The following is a 16,236-nucleotide window of genomic DNA, read 5'->3' as shown; positions in this document are numbered from 1 at the left end:
TATATCACCCATTCATAATTGCCCTGTGATTGACTCGTGTTCAAGTGACAGTCGAGCGTTTGTGGGATATGATCCGGCTCCCCACGACCGGAAACAGGATAAGGGACGGATGGTTCCCTTGAAATACAATATTATACACCATTTGTATCAATGACGACAATAATGTCTCGATTCAGGAGGAAAATGTAATGATTTGATTTGAAGAAAACCATCCTTGATACAGTAGGTCATGATGTAATTAGTGTTATTTTTCATTAGCACCATGATCAACAACATTACTGCTCTTTATCAAAACAGACATGGAAATGGGGGTGAGTAGGGAAGACCCAAATGACGAATACATCATGCTAAGACTTGGGCTGTGAGTAAATGGCAAATGGGTTATACTTGTATAGCGCTTTTCTACCTTCAAGGTACTCAAAGCACTATTTTCACATTGACCCATTCACACGCTGATGGCAGGAGCTGCGATGCAAAGGCCCTAACCACGACCCATCAGGAGCAAGGGTGAAGTGTCTTGCTCAAGGACACAATGGACGTGGCGAGGTTGGTAGAAGGTGGGGATCGAACCAGGAACCCTCAGGCTGCTGGCACGGCCACTCTCCCAATCGCGCCACGCCGTCCCACTTGAGTAGCAAATTTCACATCATGACACAAAGTCAAACTTGAAGTCCATCCATTTTCTACCGCTTGTCCCATTTGGGGTCGCGCAAATAGCTACACATGCTAGGACAGTGTATGACACACTTTTTAATCAGGATAATGATATTTGGTCCCGTTCAACATCAAGCGGAATTAATCTTTCTTCGCTGCAAAGGTTTGCCAGATATGTTTGTGCACTGATTAAACAACCTTTTTTATTTTTTTTTATTTTTATCTTTCTTGTGTTAATTAAACACCCTTCGAGAAAACGTTGCAACCTGTTCTGCCTGCTCCACTCTTCAGCAAACATAGAACTAATTGGCAACGGGAAAAAAAATAAACCTGTTTCAATGTCCCCATTTTTGTTTTGTCACCCTCTATAAAAAGTCATGTTGTGTTGCACATGTGGGGAGCACATCTGTCTCACAGCCAGGTGGTTCTGGTTTCTTAAACGCAAGCTGTGATAGGCTCCACATTACCTTCAAAAAGTGATATAGCACATGGATGGATACGAAACATAACCCATATTTATGCATACACTGTACATTACTCAAGATTTTGAGGGATTCAAAAATTAACAGATCACACTTTTGCCAAAAATGTATACACTCTAACAAAAAATATACACATCCATTGTAGGGATGAGTGTAATACCAACTGGTATGTCTTTACTTAACTGTCATTTGAGTAAAATACACTACCTACTGCAATTCTGACTAGAGATGCCCGATAATATCGGCAGTCCGATATTATCGGACGATAAATGCTTTAAAAAAAATGTGATATCGGAAATTATCGGTATCGGTTTCAAAAAGTAAAATGTATGACTTTTTAAAACGCCGCTGTACGGAGTGGTACACGGACGTAGGGAGAAGTACAGAGCGCCAATAAACCTTAAAGGCACTGTCTTTGCGTGCCGGCCCAATCACATAATATCTACAGGTTTTCACACACACAAGTGAATGCAAAGCATACTTAGTCAACAGCCATACAGGTCACACTGAGGGTGGTCGTATAAACAACTTTAACACTGTTACAAATATGCGCCCCACTGTGAACCCACACCAAACAAGAATGACAAACACATTTCGGGAGAACATCCGCACCGTAACACAACATAAACACAACAGAACAAATACCCAGAACCCCTTGCAGCACTGACTCTCCCGGGACGCTACAATATACACCCCCGCTAACCCCTACTCCCCACCTCAACCCCGCCCACCTCAACCTCCTCATGCTCTCTCAGGGAGAGCATGTCCCAAATTCCAAGCTGCTTTTTTCAGGCATGTTAAAAAAAATAATGCACTTTGTGACTTCAATAATAAATATGGCAGTGCCATGTTGGCATTTTTTTTCCATAACTTGAGTTGATTTATTTTGGAAAACCTTGTTACATTGTTTAATGCATCCAGCGGGGCATCACAACAAAATTAGGCATAATAATGTGTTAATTCCACGACTGTATATATCGGCATCGGTTGATATCGGAATCTGTAATTAAGAGTTGGACAATATCGGAATATCGGATATCGGCAAAAAAGCCATTATCGGACATCTCTAATTTCAGCTTGTCAATTATTTAATCAATATACAACAAGCAACTCAAACATTCTGTGTGATTTCTTAAAATGGAAAAATATATATGTCCAATGCAACATACATAAATGAGGCCGATAGAACGAAGCTAATACGATTTTGCATTGCAGTTAGCAACAACACCGAAACAATTATAATCACATCTCTTGTTGATTGACCCATCCATCCATCCATCCATTTTCTTCCACTTATCCGAGGTTCGGGTCACGGGTGCTATCTGAAGTCAGGTTCCTGTTTAAACCGAGCTGTGTGAGTCTTTTACGTAAAAGACACACACTCACAGACAATGCACACAATACACAGCATGTGTGTACACATATGTTGTGTGTGCAACTTTGGCACGGTGCACCGACAGCCTGGGAGTTAAATACTTGGCTGGCCTGTTCTTCATAATGAGGCCCCAAGCGATGTCCAGTTTGTCTCGCTGGTTTGTGTGTTGGTTTGTGTGGACATCATCACGCGTGTGTTTGTGAAGTGGTGCAGATCTCACGCCATAGTTGCCACCAGAGAGTCCAATAAAACACCCTTAATTACCTTTCAGGAATAGAAAATACAATCGGTGTGTCTTAACACCGTACAATTCAACTTTTCTTTGGAGGGGTTTTTATGCCAGAATGAAATACATATGAAATTAAAGCTGCAAGCAGCGATGGACGGGACCGACTTTGACGGCACATAAAATCCAAACCGGAGCAGTAATTAAAACTCTTTCGTCAACTTTTAATCAGAAGGGTTCAATCTCTCTCCTGTGCTAGTTTGAAGCCGACACGACAAACGCGCTCAGAGGAGATAATGTTTCAAAAAAGGTGACCGGTTTTTACAAAACTTTTGTTTTGAAGGGGGAATTGCAAACTTCCTGTTGATTTTTTAAATGTAGGTCTAAGTGAGACCTAGATAGAGGTTTTTGTTTCATGTCTTTAAGACATTCCTATTGGAAGTTACAGGCAGTTTTGTCTGAGTTTTCTTCCTAGGAGCAGTTGTGTCTGTGTTTTCTTCGTAGGGGGCGCTAGAGCGCAATTTTGAGTTTTGGGGTTGGGTTTTTTTATTAGATCGCAATTTTTGCCAGTTCTGATGTGTGTGTCCAGTTTGGTGAGTTTTGAAGCATGTTAAGGGGGTCAAATTACAGCTCAAAGAGGCAAAAGTGACTGTTTTTAGTAAACTTTTGTTTTGAAGGGGGAATTGCCAACCTCCTGTTGATGTTTGCTGAAGGATGTCAATGTATGAAATCTAGGTCTAAGTCAGACCTACATAGAGGTTTTTGTTTCATGTCTCTACGACATTCCTACCGGAAGTTACAAGCCGTTTTGTCTGTGTTTTTTCCTAGGGGGCGCTAGAGCGCAATTTTGAGTTTTTGGGTTTGTTTTTTTTGATTAGATGGCAATTTTTGCCAGTCCTGATGTGTGTGTCAAATATGGTGAGTTTTGAAGCATGTTAAGAGGGTCAAATTACATCTCAAAGAGGCGGCGGAATAATAATAATAAAACGCACGAAATACAATAAGGTTCTCTGTCCCAAAGGGACACTGCGGTCCTAATTAGACATTAATAAATTGTACATTATTCATTGAAATATTACAATTTGAATACTATTGATGATAAAAGCATTTTGTATTTATTTATTCCACTGCACTGCTTTTAAAAGCACAATGAAATGAATAATAAAGGAGAGATGGATGGACTTAAGCATCTTATTGGTTTCTCTTGAATTTGGCAACTTCTTGTTGTGATTTTCATTATAGTTCAACCAATGAGATGTTTGATCTTGCCTTGATATGCTTTTTATATGTAAAAGTGGTCAAATGTGTACTTTTTGTATATATGTACAAAAGTAAATATATACGTACATTAGTGTTGTCCCGATACCAATATTTTGGTACCGGTACCAAAATGTATTTCGATACTTTTCGGTACTTTCCGATACTTTCCTAAATAAAGAGGACCACAAAAAATGGTATTATTGGCTTTATCTTAACAAAAAATCTTACATTACATTAAACATATGTTTCTTATTGCATGTTTGTCCTTAAATAAAATAGTGAAAATACAAGACAACTTGTCTTTTAGTAGTAAGTAAACAAACAAATGCTCCTAAATGCTCCTAATTTAGCTGCTGACATATGCAGTAGCAAATTGTGTCATTTATCATTCTATTATTCTGTCAAAATTATTAAGGACAAGTGGTAGAAAATGAATTATTAATCTACTTGTTCATTAACTGTTAATATCTGCTTACTTTCTCTTTTAACATGTTCTATCTACACTTCTGTTAAAATGTAATAATCACTTATTATTCTCTTGTTTGGATACTTTACATTAGTTTTGGATGATACCACACATTTGGGTATCTATCCGATACCAGGATCATACATTGGTCATATTCAAAGTCCTCATGTGCCTGTTTTTAGAGGCGGTATAGTACAGAATATGATTCATTAGTATCGCGGTACTATACCAATACCGGTATACCGTACAACCCTAATGTACATACATATGAACAGTGGCGGCTGCTGGTATTTCAAGTAGGAGAAACTCATTTTCAGCTACTCTCGAAACACTAGCAGTCTCCAATAACAGATGAAATACATAAAGATGCTAGATTTTTACAAAGAAAACATCATAATTGTATTATTCTTCGCATTAACACGGCATTAAAAATGCTCTGGCAGTGGGTTATATTTAAAAATCGCCGATTCAATCTTTTTGCTGTCAATCAAAAAGAGATTCAGCCTCAGACGGATCATCCAATCATCATGCGGAAGCTCAGCGTCCAGTTCATTCGCTTCCAGAGACGTACAGTTTCCGATGGGCGGGAAAAAGTCGAGCTTTTAGCCAATGACTGTCGAGTTTGACTGCAGTGGAACAACCCTCTCTATGCTCTCCCATTGAAGTCAATAGACGCTAGGGGTGCACAAAAATCATTTCACATCCGAATTGCGGTTCTTATTCATTCCGATTCTAAATCGATTCATAATTTTCAAAATCGATTAAAAAAAAAAACTACAGTATTTTCCGGACTATAAGACACACTTATAATATTTTTTTTCCCCCCAAAACTCGACAGTGCGCCTTATAACCCGGTGCGCCTAATGTAAGGAATACGTTTGGTTGAGCTTACCCACCTCAAAGCTATTTTATTTGGCACATGGCGTAATGATAAGTGTGACCAGTAGATGGCAGTCAAACATAAGAGATAGGTGTAGGCTGCACTACGGTGGCAATATGTCTAAAGTAAACAACACCAACATTTTAAATGTTCCATTGAAAATATAGAACATTACACACGGCGCTCAAAAATCAATCAAAATGTTTTGGTACGACTTTGGTAAGCTATGAAGCCGCACCGCTTGATGGATTGTCGGCACATTAAACATAGGAGTATTATTATAGTGTGTGTATAAGGTAAGATATGTTATCTGGCGTTTTGTTATATATAATATTATGCAAAAGCAACTTTTCTTTCCTTCTGGTACCTGCTGATCTGCATTTGGGATCTGTATAAGTCCTGAAAAATTGCGCACGTCCGCACCGACGCCATAGTTGATAAGCTTATTTTCCTCTATCTTCTTGTTATGTGACATTCATTCTCCGCTGTTGCCATTTCTAATATAAAGTAGTGTAAAGTTCTTACTTATATCTGTCAGTAAACTTGCCATGAAAGCGCTAAAACATACCGGTGTAGTGAGTTTACATTATTCACCCAAGGAACTTTAGTTATTAGAGAGTTCCGGTCAGACAGTTTTTCACGGGACACATTTTCTGTGTGGTTGTTTCCGGAAGAGTAGAGTCTGCTCCTTTATTAATTTAAGTAAAGTTAGCTCCATCTTTTGACACTTCTTCCACACCCGTCCTTGCACGCTACACCGCTACAACAAAGATGACTGGGAGAAGACGCTGTCGAAGGTGAGCCACGTAAATAAGACCGTCCACAAAACGGCGCATCCTGAAGCGACTGTCAGAAAGCGGCTTGAAGATGATCTGTAAAAGAATAATCTATGCAACATTTTGACCAAAGAACCACCATTACATGTTATGTAGACCACAAGGAAGTGTTTTATATTTAGAAAAAAAATAATAGTAATATGACCCCTTTAATGCGCCCTATAATCCGGTGTGCCTAATATATAAAGAAAAGATCAAAAATAGACCATTCATCGGCAGTGCGCCTTATAATCCGGTGCGCCCTATGGGCCGGAAAAGACGGTAGTTTTAAATAATTGTTTTTCCTTTCATTTTTATATTATTTTTATATTACATGTTAAATCGAGACTGTCAGGACTTGATCTTGGGTGTTTGCTTTACCAGGATGCAACGGAAAGTTGGCGCGGGCGAGACGGGAATGAAGGTACATGATTTATTTATTAACTATAAATACAAAAAAAAGATCAAACAAAAAGCGCGCACAGTACGTGGCGGAGAATAAACTATGAACAATTAAACAAAACTTGCAAACTATGGCTTGAATAAAGAAAACTTACTTGGCATGGACAAAAAAGGAGCAGCGTGAACATGGACATGAAAAAATGGACAGAGCATAAATGTGGTGTGAGGTCATCAGGACGAACAACAGAAAATGAATGAACTTAAATACTATGGACATGATTAGTGAAAGCAGGTGCGTGACTCAAAACGTGAAACAGGTGCGTGACGTGACAGGTGAAAACTAATGGTTGCTATGGTGACAAACAAGAGTGCACAATGAGTCCAAACGTGGAACAGGTGAAACTAATGGGGTAATCATGGAAACAAGACAAGGGAGTGAAAAGACAGAAACTAAAGAGTCCTATAACTAAACAAAAACATGACTTAACACAAAACATGATTACACAGACATGACAGAGCCCCTCCCTTAAGGACAGATACCAGATGTCCATAAAAAAATTCAACAAGAGTCATGGGAGGGCGGGAGGGGGACATGGCGGTGGGTCGCCAGACCACGTGTCCCCGTATCCACCGGGGCAGAGTTAGGTGGCGGCGGCGAGTGGAACGCCGCTGCAGCAGGCGAGGCGGGCGCCCAGGGAATGGCCACATTCGTGGCCGACTGGGAGGTGGGCGCACTTGGCGTGGCGGGCGACCAGGTAGCGGCCATATCCGTGGCCGACGAGGAGGAAGGCGCGTCGTCATCGTGGCAGGCGTGGAAGCTCGGCGTGGTGAGTCAGGCGGCGAAGCTCGGCGTGGCGCGTCAGGCGGCGAAGCTCGGCGTGGCGCGTCAGGCGGCGAAGCTCGGCGTGGGTCTTGGTCTTGGCATGGCGGGTCTTGGTCTTGGCATGGCGGGTCTTGGTCTTGGCATGGCGGGTCTTGGTCTTGGCGTCGTGGAGCTGCGACTGGCGGCGCTTGGCGTCGTGGAACTGGTACCGAAGCTTGGCGTGGTGGGTCTTGGTCTTGGACTTGGCGTGGAGGGTCTTGGTCTTGGACTTGGCGTGGAGGGTCTTGGTCTTGGACTTGGCGTGGAGGGTCTTGGTCTTGGACTTGGCGTGGAGGGTCTTGGTCTTGGTCTTGGCGTGGAGGGTCATGGTCTTGGCGTGGAAGGTCTTGGTCTTGAACTTGGCGTGGAGGGTCTTGGTGTGGGTCTTGGTGTCGTCGAGCTGCGACTGGCGGCACTTGGCGTCTTGGAGCTGCGACTGGCGGCACTTGGCGTCTTGGAGCTGCGACTGGCGGCACTTGGCGTCGTGGAGCTGGTACCGGAGCTTGGCGTGGTGCTGCGACAGGTGCTAGCCGTGGTGCTGCGACAGGGGCTAGCCTTGGCTCTGGTGCTAGCCTTGGTGCTAGCCGTGGTGCAGCTACAGGTGCTAGCCGTGGAGCTAGCCTTGGTGCGGCGACAGGTGCTAGCCTTGGGGCAGCTAGCCGTGGTGCTAGCCTTGGAGCAGCTACAGGTGCTAGCCGTGGAGCTAGCCTTGGAGCAGGTGGAGGTGGCCTAGCTGGGGGTTGCGGCTTGGCAGGTCGGAAGACTGGTGAGGGCGGTCGTGCTGGAGGCTGTGGCTTGACGGGTCGGAAGACTGGTGAGGGCGGTCGTGCTGGAGGCTGTGGTTTGACAGGTCGGAAGACTGGTGGTGGCGGCCGTGCTGGAGGCTGTGGCTTGACATGGTGATGCTGAACCACCCCACCTGAACAATTCCCAGCCCTAGCCCCCCCCTCAAGGGGCGGATACCAGACGCGCTCCCTGCGGTCTGGAACTCTCTGTAGGGGTGGGTGGAGGAGGGCAGAAACATCCCCATTAAATTGTCCAAATTGTCTTCCTTGTACCTGGGATTGAGTGGGTGAAAAAAATTTGTTTTGTGTCTTGGGTGTGGCTTGAGTCCTGGGGAGCGGGGAATCAAAAGAAAAAGAATTCAGAAAAAAAAATCATGGTTTTTGACGTCATTAGGGCGAAGCCGGGCTGGCTGCTGCTTGCTTCCGCCCGGAGGGGGAGGGGCATGTGGGAGCGGCGTGTCCTGCAGGCTCGCGGAAGTTCTACCTGACGTCCTTCGTCGGGAGCGGCGCTTCCGGCACTGCTGCGCTGCGTCCTCCCATTCCTGGGACCAAATGGAGTTTCTGTACTCCACGGAGGAGTAGCGCCGAGTTTCCTCCTCCATCGCGCGCAGGACCGCCCAAGAAGCCTCGTCGAAAATGTCCAACTCTCGTGCGGAAAAGCGAGTCTGCTGACGACCTACTGTCATGTCTTGATCTTGTGAGTTTGTTGGCATGGACAAAAAAGGAGCAGCGTGAACATGGACATGAAAAAATGGACAGAGCATAAATGTGGTGTGAGGTCATCAGGACAAACAACAGAAAATGAATGAACTTAAATACTATGGACATGATTAGTGAAAGCAGGTGCGTGACTCAAAACGTGAAACAGGTGCGTGACGTGACAGGTGAAAACTAATGGTTGCTATGGTGACAAACAAGAGTGCACAATGAGTCCAAACGTGGAACAGGTGAAACTAATGGGGTAATCATGGAAACAAGACAAGGGAGTGAAAAGACAGAAACTAAAGAGTCCTATAACTAAACAAAAACATGACTTAACAGAAAACATGATTACACAGACATGACAGAGACTCGTGTGGAATCAGGAATCGATTCCGAATCGTTTGTCACCCCAGAAATCAGAATCGTATGACACATGGCACACTGACAAAGCTTAACCTATTGTTACTATAACAATCTACAAGGTTAATGTAGGTTGCTTCTCTTTCTCCCCCTCCTATTTTCTGCATTCTTTCGTATCTCAAGTTATCATTACGTATATGTATTGTTGCACTTGAACAACTGTATTGTTGATAATAAAGGTAAAGTATTGGTAGTGTTCTTTATCAATAGCGCTATTTCTATTGGTATTTGTATTGATCCATTTGTAGTGTAATAATGCTCATTGTCATTTCTGTATTATTTGTAATTTTTCGCTAACTGCTTATTTGCTATTACTTTTACCATCATATTTGTACATGTCGTATTTGCTGATGTTGCTCTATTGTTGTTGTTGTTGTTGTTTGCTGTTGTTGTTTTTGTCTCTCTGTCTAATCCCCCTCTTGTCCCCACAATTTCCCCCTGTCTTCTTTTTTTTCTCTTTCTATCCCCTCCTGCTCCGGCCCGGCTGCACTAAATGATAATATAAATACATTTAATAAAGTCAAATACAAATAAGGCAACAAGAGAAGTATCCTACACTTCTCTTTTGTAAAGTAAATCTGAACAGCCGACATGGGCATCTACATCAACTATATGATTTGCCTGAGAAGCTGGACAGGACATAAAAAAAAAAATAATAATAAAATAAAATAAAAAGAATTGTATGATATTGTTTGGTACTCAAAGATTCACACCTGGAATGGACGCTCAGCTTTAACACTGTTCAACACAATGAATGAGAAGAAAGTCAATTTAGCTGTCGTCAAAGCAGCTGATTCTGGACAAAAGTTGAATGCATTCTAGCGCATATTAGGTCAATAAAATGTTTACACAAAGTACATATTTGACCACACTGCAAAAACTGAAATCTAAGTAAGATGAAATATCTCAAATAAGGGTGATATTTGCTTATTTTCTGTCTGATAAGATAATTCTTCTCACTAAGCAGATTGTATGTTAGTGTTTTACTTGTTTTAAGGGTTTTGGTCCTAAATGATCTCAGTAAGATATTACAGCTTGTTGCTGAGATTTGATGACCTATATTGAGTAAAACATGCTTGAAACTAGAATATCAACTGTTGCAACGCTGTGTCATCAACTCTCACAAGTATAAAACTGCTTTTTTAAAGTAATAATTTCTTACTTCAAGTATGAAAAAAAAAATCATGATGCCAACACATATCATTATGTCAAGATAATGGCACTAGCATTTACTTAATTTAAGAATATTTTTCAACATATTGAGCAAAAAGGTCTCTCTTGTTTTTCTACCAAGAAAAGTGCACATGTTATTAGTGAGAATATACTTATTTTAAGGTATTTTTGGGTTCATTGAGGTTAGCTAATTTTACTTGTTTTGGAAAGTCTTGACAAGCTGAATTTTCTTGTTCTCTTGGCAGATAATTTTGCTTAGTTCAAATAAAATACCCCTCATTTTTGTAATTTTTTTTTCTTGTTTTTGAACACTGACTTTTTGCAGTGTAGGGTTTGATCCCGTTAAATCAGGTGTGTCAAACGTAAAGGAACAGGTTTTATCCGGCCCATGGGATGAGTTTTGCTAAATATATAAAAATGAGCCGAAATTTTTTAATGAAATATATTGCTGTTCCAAATGCGTCCACTAGATGTCACAATAGCAATTATTTGTATCTATGTAGATCATACTTGCCAACCCTCCCGGATTTTCCGGGAGACTCCCGAAATTCAGCGCCTCTCCCCAAAACCTCCCGGGACAAATTTTCTCCCGAAAATCTCCCGAAATTCAGGTGGAGCTGGAGGCCACGCCCCCTCCAGCTCCATACGCACCTGAGTGAGGACAGCCTTTTTTCACGACGGGAGGACAACAGGGTGACAAGAACTAAATCATCCAGACTAGAGATACATTGTATTATTATGTTTATCTTACCTAAAAATCATCTCAAACCACAACAAAACAATTGCAAATGAGCCGTCGGCCCCCGGACAGAGCGACTCCAAAACCAACAAAGGCTGTAACTGTCGAAAGAAACCTGATTGCCCTCTCAACGGGGGGTGCTTACAAACATCAGTTGTCTACCAATCTAAGGTAATACGCAAGGACATTAACACATCCGACACATATGTAGGATTAACCGAGGGAGAATTCAAAACCAGATGGAACAATCACAAGGCTTCTTTCAGGAACCAAAACCTGCGGAATACCACAGAACTCAGCAAACACATTTGGGACCTCAAAGACAATAATGTTGAATATTCAATAACATGGCAAATTCTTGCATCCAGCACACCTTACAATAGTGGTAATAAAAGATGCAACCTATGCTTGAAAGAGAAACTGTTTATTATTTACCGTCCAGACCTGTCATCCCTCAACAAGCGCAGCGAAATTGTAACAGCATGCCGCCACAGACGGAAACACCTCCTAGGTAACACATGAGCCAATCACCACGCCCCTACGCCAGCCTGTACCCACCCACTCTGTGCCCTATATAAACCATGGTATGTGACTGCTCCCATTAAAATCTCCTGATGATTGAGGGAACCCCCCCTCATGAAACAGGCCTGTAGAGATGAAATAGTCTTGTGATTTTATTCCCACACATACATATATATATATATATATATATATATATATGTATATCTGTGTGATATAAAATATATATATATATATATATATATATATATATATATATATATATATATATATATATAGCTATAATTCACTGAAAGTCAAGTATTTCTTATATATATATATATATATATATATATATATATATATCTCTTAACCACGCCCCCAACCACGCCCCCGCCCCACCCCCGACCACGCCCCCCACCTCCCACCCCCCACCTCCCGAAATCGTAGGTCTCAAGGTTGGCAAGTATGATGTAGATGATGCTACATATGTGAAAAAAAAAACACGTTAGTGCACCAGTCGAGGAAAATGAGCAAACTACATAAATAACATACTTTAATTTGATTTTGATATTATTTTTTTATCTTGATATATTGAAAATTAACACCAATGAGTTGAACATTATCACATAATGTATCCAGAAAGTATAAATAACGACAAATAAAGGTAGAATACTAATTGAGGTTAGCTAATTTTACTTGTTTTGGAAAGTCTTGGCAAGCCGAATTTTCTTGTTCCTATTGGCAGATAAGTTTGTTTAGTTCAAATAAAATACCCCTCATTTTATTTTATTTTTTTCTTGTTTTTGAACACTGACTTTTTGCAGTGCACTTTTCTTTTTTTTTTCTTTTTTTTTGACGATTTCGGGGAAGCTGCTCAGCGGCCTTGTGGTTAGAGTGTCCGCCCTGAGAGGTCGTGAGTTCCAACCCCGGCCGAGTCATACCAAAGACTATAAAAATGGGACCCATTACCTCCCTGCTTGGCACTCAGCATCAAGGGTTGGAATTGGGGGTGTGGCCACTGCTGCTGCTCACTGCTCCCCTCACCTCCCAGGGGGTGGAACAAGGGGATGGGTCAAATGCAGAGGGTAATTTCACCAATCATTGGTACTTTAACTTAATGTCTGTTGCAGTCCTACACACCCTGCTCCAAAATCTCTTCATATTTGTTGTCTGTTATGCTCCTCCAGGTTGTTTATCCCGTCTCTGCAGAGGACAGATGCCGGCTTTTATCAGTGCACAGTGAGGAATCGAATGGGCGCGATTATACATGGGAGAACCGAGGTGCAGGTGGCCTGTAAGTATAGCATCGCCGACGAAACCCAAACAAAGATTGTTGAGAGAGAAAGAGCATTTTGATAGTCATCTCTCCTCTGACTTCCCTCTAGTTTTGGGGAGGTTCGCAGCCGAAGATCTGAGAATAACAGCGAGCCGAGGCCGAGCCGCCGTGCTCAGCCCGCCTCCCCTTGCGTCCTTCCCGCAACCCCTGGTCACTTGGTACAAAGACGGACACAAGATTATTCCCAACGACCGAATGTAAGTGCTTCTTCGTCTCTTCCAATAGAACCCGTTCATGTCGACGCCTCCGTGTGTTGGCTGACACACACCAGCATAGGCGGTTGTCAACATGGCTTATATGGAAACAAACAAAGCATTGTTAGCACATTTACTTAAAATAATACACTTTATTGTCATTGCACGTAAAAAGTACAACCATCCAGTACAATTGTCCAAAAGCAGACATACAATGTACTGTTGCAGGGGAATACGAGACCGGAAGAATGATGCCCCATGCTAGCCTCTCAGAGGGGGGCTCAGTTTGAGATCATAAGCACATGTGAACCACATGTCACGGCACACAAAAAACTTGAGACTGCCGCCGTCAGCCGTCACGAGGGGTTTAGGAGCGGGGTGGAATTGGGGGTATGTGTGCAATGTCTGTGTGCAAGTCCATGAGTGCTTGTTTTTGTCTATTGGCCTGGAGGTTGGTCTCCCTGGCGTTCACAGAACAGTGTTCAACATCAGAGGTGTTCTTGAAGAAGTGACGAGGGTTCAGGGCGTCTTTCACTGGACTGGTCTCACTGGGATGTTTACGGCAAGGCCATTTGCAAGGGAGTCACATTGTTAAGGTTTGTTATTGGTTTTGGGCGAGCAGACACATTGTTTGTCTGATCCAATTGTCCATTCTGGCTCTCAAATGTGTCATAATTTCGCCTTGTAGAGCGGAAAGCTTCTCCGAGATGTTATCCAATTTGCAATTTTGCTTTTTTTTTTTTTTTTAATGCTCATTTGTTTTTAAATGTCTAAACAACCTCGCGCCAACCTATCTCTCCGACCTCCTTCAGCCTTACTGCCCCACCCGATCCTTAAGATCAGCCGATCAGCTGCTGTTGACGGTCCCTGACACAAGGCTGAAGCTTAGAGGTGACAGAGCTTTCGCCGTTGCTGCTCCCAAGCTCTGGAACGACCTACCTCTGAGTATTAGACAAGCCTCCTCTCTTCCTGTTTTTAAATCTCTCTTAAAAACATACTTTTATTCCATGGCTTTTAACACTGAGTGATATCCATCCTGCAATGGCGCCCCATAATACACCTGCTGTGAACCAGTTTTTATGTTTTTATTCATTCTATTTTATTTCTTTATTTTTTATCGTGTTCTGTTTGTGTTGTGTTGTGTTTGCTCGGTACTCGTATTATCTTTTAACCTGCCCATTGTACAGCACTTTGGCTACCCCTGTGGTAAATTTTAAATGTGCTTTATAAATAAAGTTGATTTGATTTGATTTGGAGTGTTACTTTCAAAGGCAAAATTAAAGTATTGCTAGAAACATAATTTTATCCATCCATCCATCCATTTTTCTACCGCTTATTCCCTTCGGGATTGCGGGGGGCGCTGGAGCCTATCTCAGCTGCAATCGGGCGGAAGGCGAGGTACACCCTGGACAAGTCGCCACCTCATCGCGGACATAATTTTATATGGGACTTTATTGTATTATATGTATAGTACATGTTCCAAAAAGAAAAAAAAACATAAAACACAGTATATTTAAATATAAAAAAAGGAATAAATATTCAAAATAAGATCATTAAATTAAATCTTGTTTGGTTACGCCATCATGAGCGCAACATAAGGTTGTAAAAGTTTCAACTACAATTCTAAATAAGATGTCAAAAGCAAACTGAAATCAAATACACACAGCTTAAAGATTGATCAATACCTATTTAAATGTAGTAGTACATAAATATGATGATTTATCCAAATATAAAAGAAATATACCTGAACAGAACGCTCATGATGGTTACACCAAAAAGTAACGCTATGAATGGCGTTTTTCCAAGTTTTTGGGGCATTTTTATGCTATTTCCAAGCATCTGCTTTTTATTATCGTTGATTTTAAATGTTCAAACTAATGCATATTATATATGCATGCTCTAGTAAACAAAAAAAAAGTCGTATTTAATTTTGATTGTTACATTTTGAAGTACATTTGTGCACGTGGGTGCGAATGTACCCATTACCAAAGCTGTACACAGCTGCTTTCTGTGTGGACTTTGCATGTTCTCCCAAAAACATGCAAAATGGATGGATGGGATGGATGATATAGGTGTCTGGTTTTTAAATGTGATATTTCATACTCCTATCCAACAAAGATACTGGAGTAATTATTCAGTATATCTTGACAACAATGACAAGAAAGCTTTTGTACAACTCTTTCCTCTTCTAAAATAGAATCCATGCAGGTTAATACTGCCATGCTGTTACTTTGTAGCCTATTTTGCACTGAACAGGAAGTCATTGTATTGCCCTGTAACTAGACAGTAGTTGTCGAAAAACGCTAATCAATAACGGGGAAGTCAATACCTTAACACACTCTCACACTTAAGCGGGTGTTGTTTTGTTCATACAAATAACACAGTGGACTGGGACTTGATGAGTTGTTGACATAAACGGGTTCCACTGTACATGAAAGTAGTGTTTCACAGTTGCCATGAATAATATTAGCCTTGCAAGTGCTCAGTGGCCTAGTGGTTAGAGTGTCCGCTAGTGATGGGTCCGGCAACACCGATGCATCGGCGCATGCGTCGAGCTCATAGAGCCAAACCATTGTGTCGGTGCGCGTACCGCTTTTAGAAAGTCACGTGACCGATCATGAGCTGTTTCGGTCACGTGACCGATACACGAACTGTGTCACACTGACGCCTCCTCTGTGCCCTGTGAGCGGGTCTTTTCTACAGCCGGAGAAATAATAACTAAGAAGAGAAATCGTCTGAAATGTAATACGTTGGAAAAACTGTTTTTTTTTTAAATAAAAATGTGTAAAAAAAATAAATAAATAAATAAAATCCCAGTCCACAAGCATCTTCATTCACAACACGTTCTCTTAAATTTCTATGTTATGATACATGTTCACATTATTTATTGACTGTATCTAAAAAAAATATACAGATATATTTTTATTTAAATGAAGATATGAAATAATCCTAAATGAAATACAA

At 41.5% G+C, this 16,236-nt stretch overlaps 1 protein-coding gene across 3 annotated transcripts in view; it reads left to right on the top strand.

Annotated features, from left to right (window-relative positions):
• The window catches only part of LOC133621737 (protein sidekick-1-like), a 782,002-nt gene that overhangs the window by 308,832 nt on the left and 456,934 nt on the right, over positions 1 to 16,236 (top strand). For all 3 annotated transcript variants that reach the window (XM_061984042.1, XM_061984041.1, XM_061984043.2), the window contains exons 3-4: positions 12,930 to 13,036; positions 13,128 to 13,275. In XM_061984042.1, coding sequence (XP_061840026.1) covers positions 12,930 to 13,036; positions 13,128 to 13,275 — 255 coding nt within the window. The remainder of the gene's footprint in view (positions 1 to 12,929; positions 13,037 to 13,127; positions 13,276 to 16,236) is intronic.

The sequence above is a fragment of the Nerophis lumbriciformis genome, linkage group LG25 (genome assembly GCF_033978685.3).
Source record: "Nerophis lumbriciformis linkage group LG25, RoL_Nlum_v2.1, whole genome shotgun sequence".
NCBI lineage: Eukaryota > Metazoa > Chordata > Actinopteri > Syngnathiformes > Syngnathidae > Nerophis > Nerophis lumbriciformis.
The sequence above is the reverse complement of the archived record's forward strand: the minus strand, read 5'-3'. Positions and strand labels throughout refer to the sequence as shown.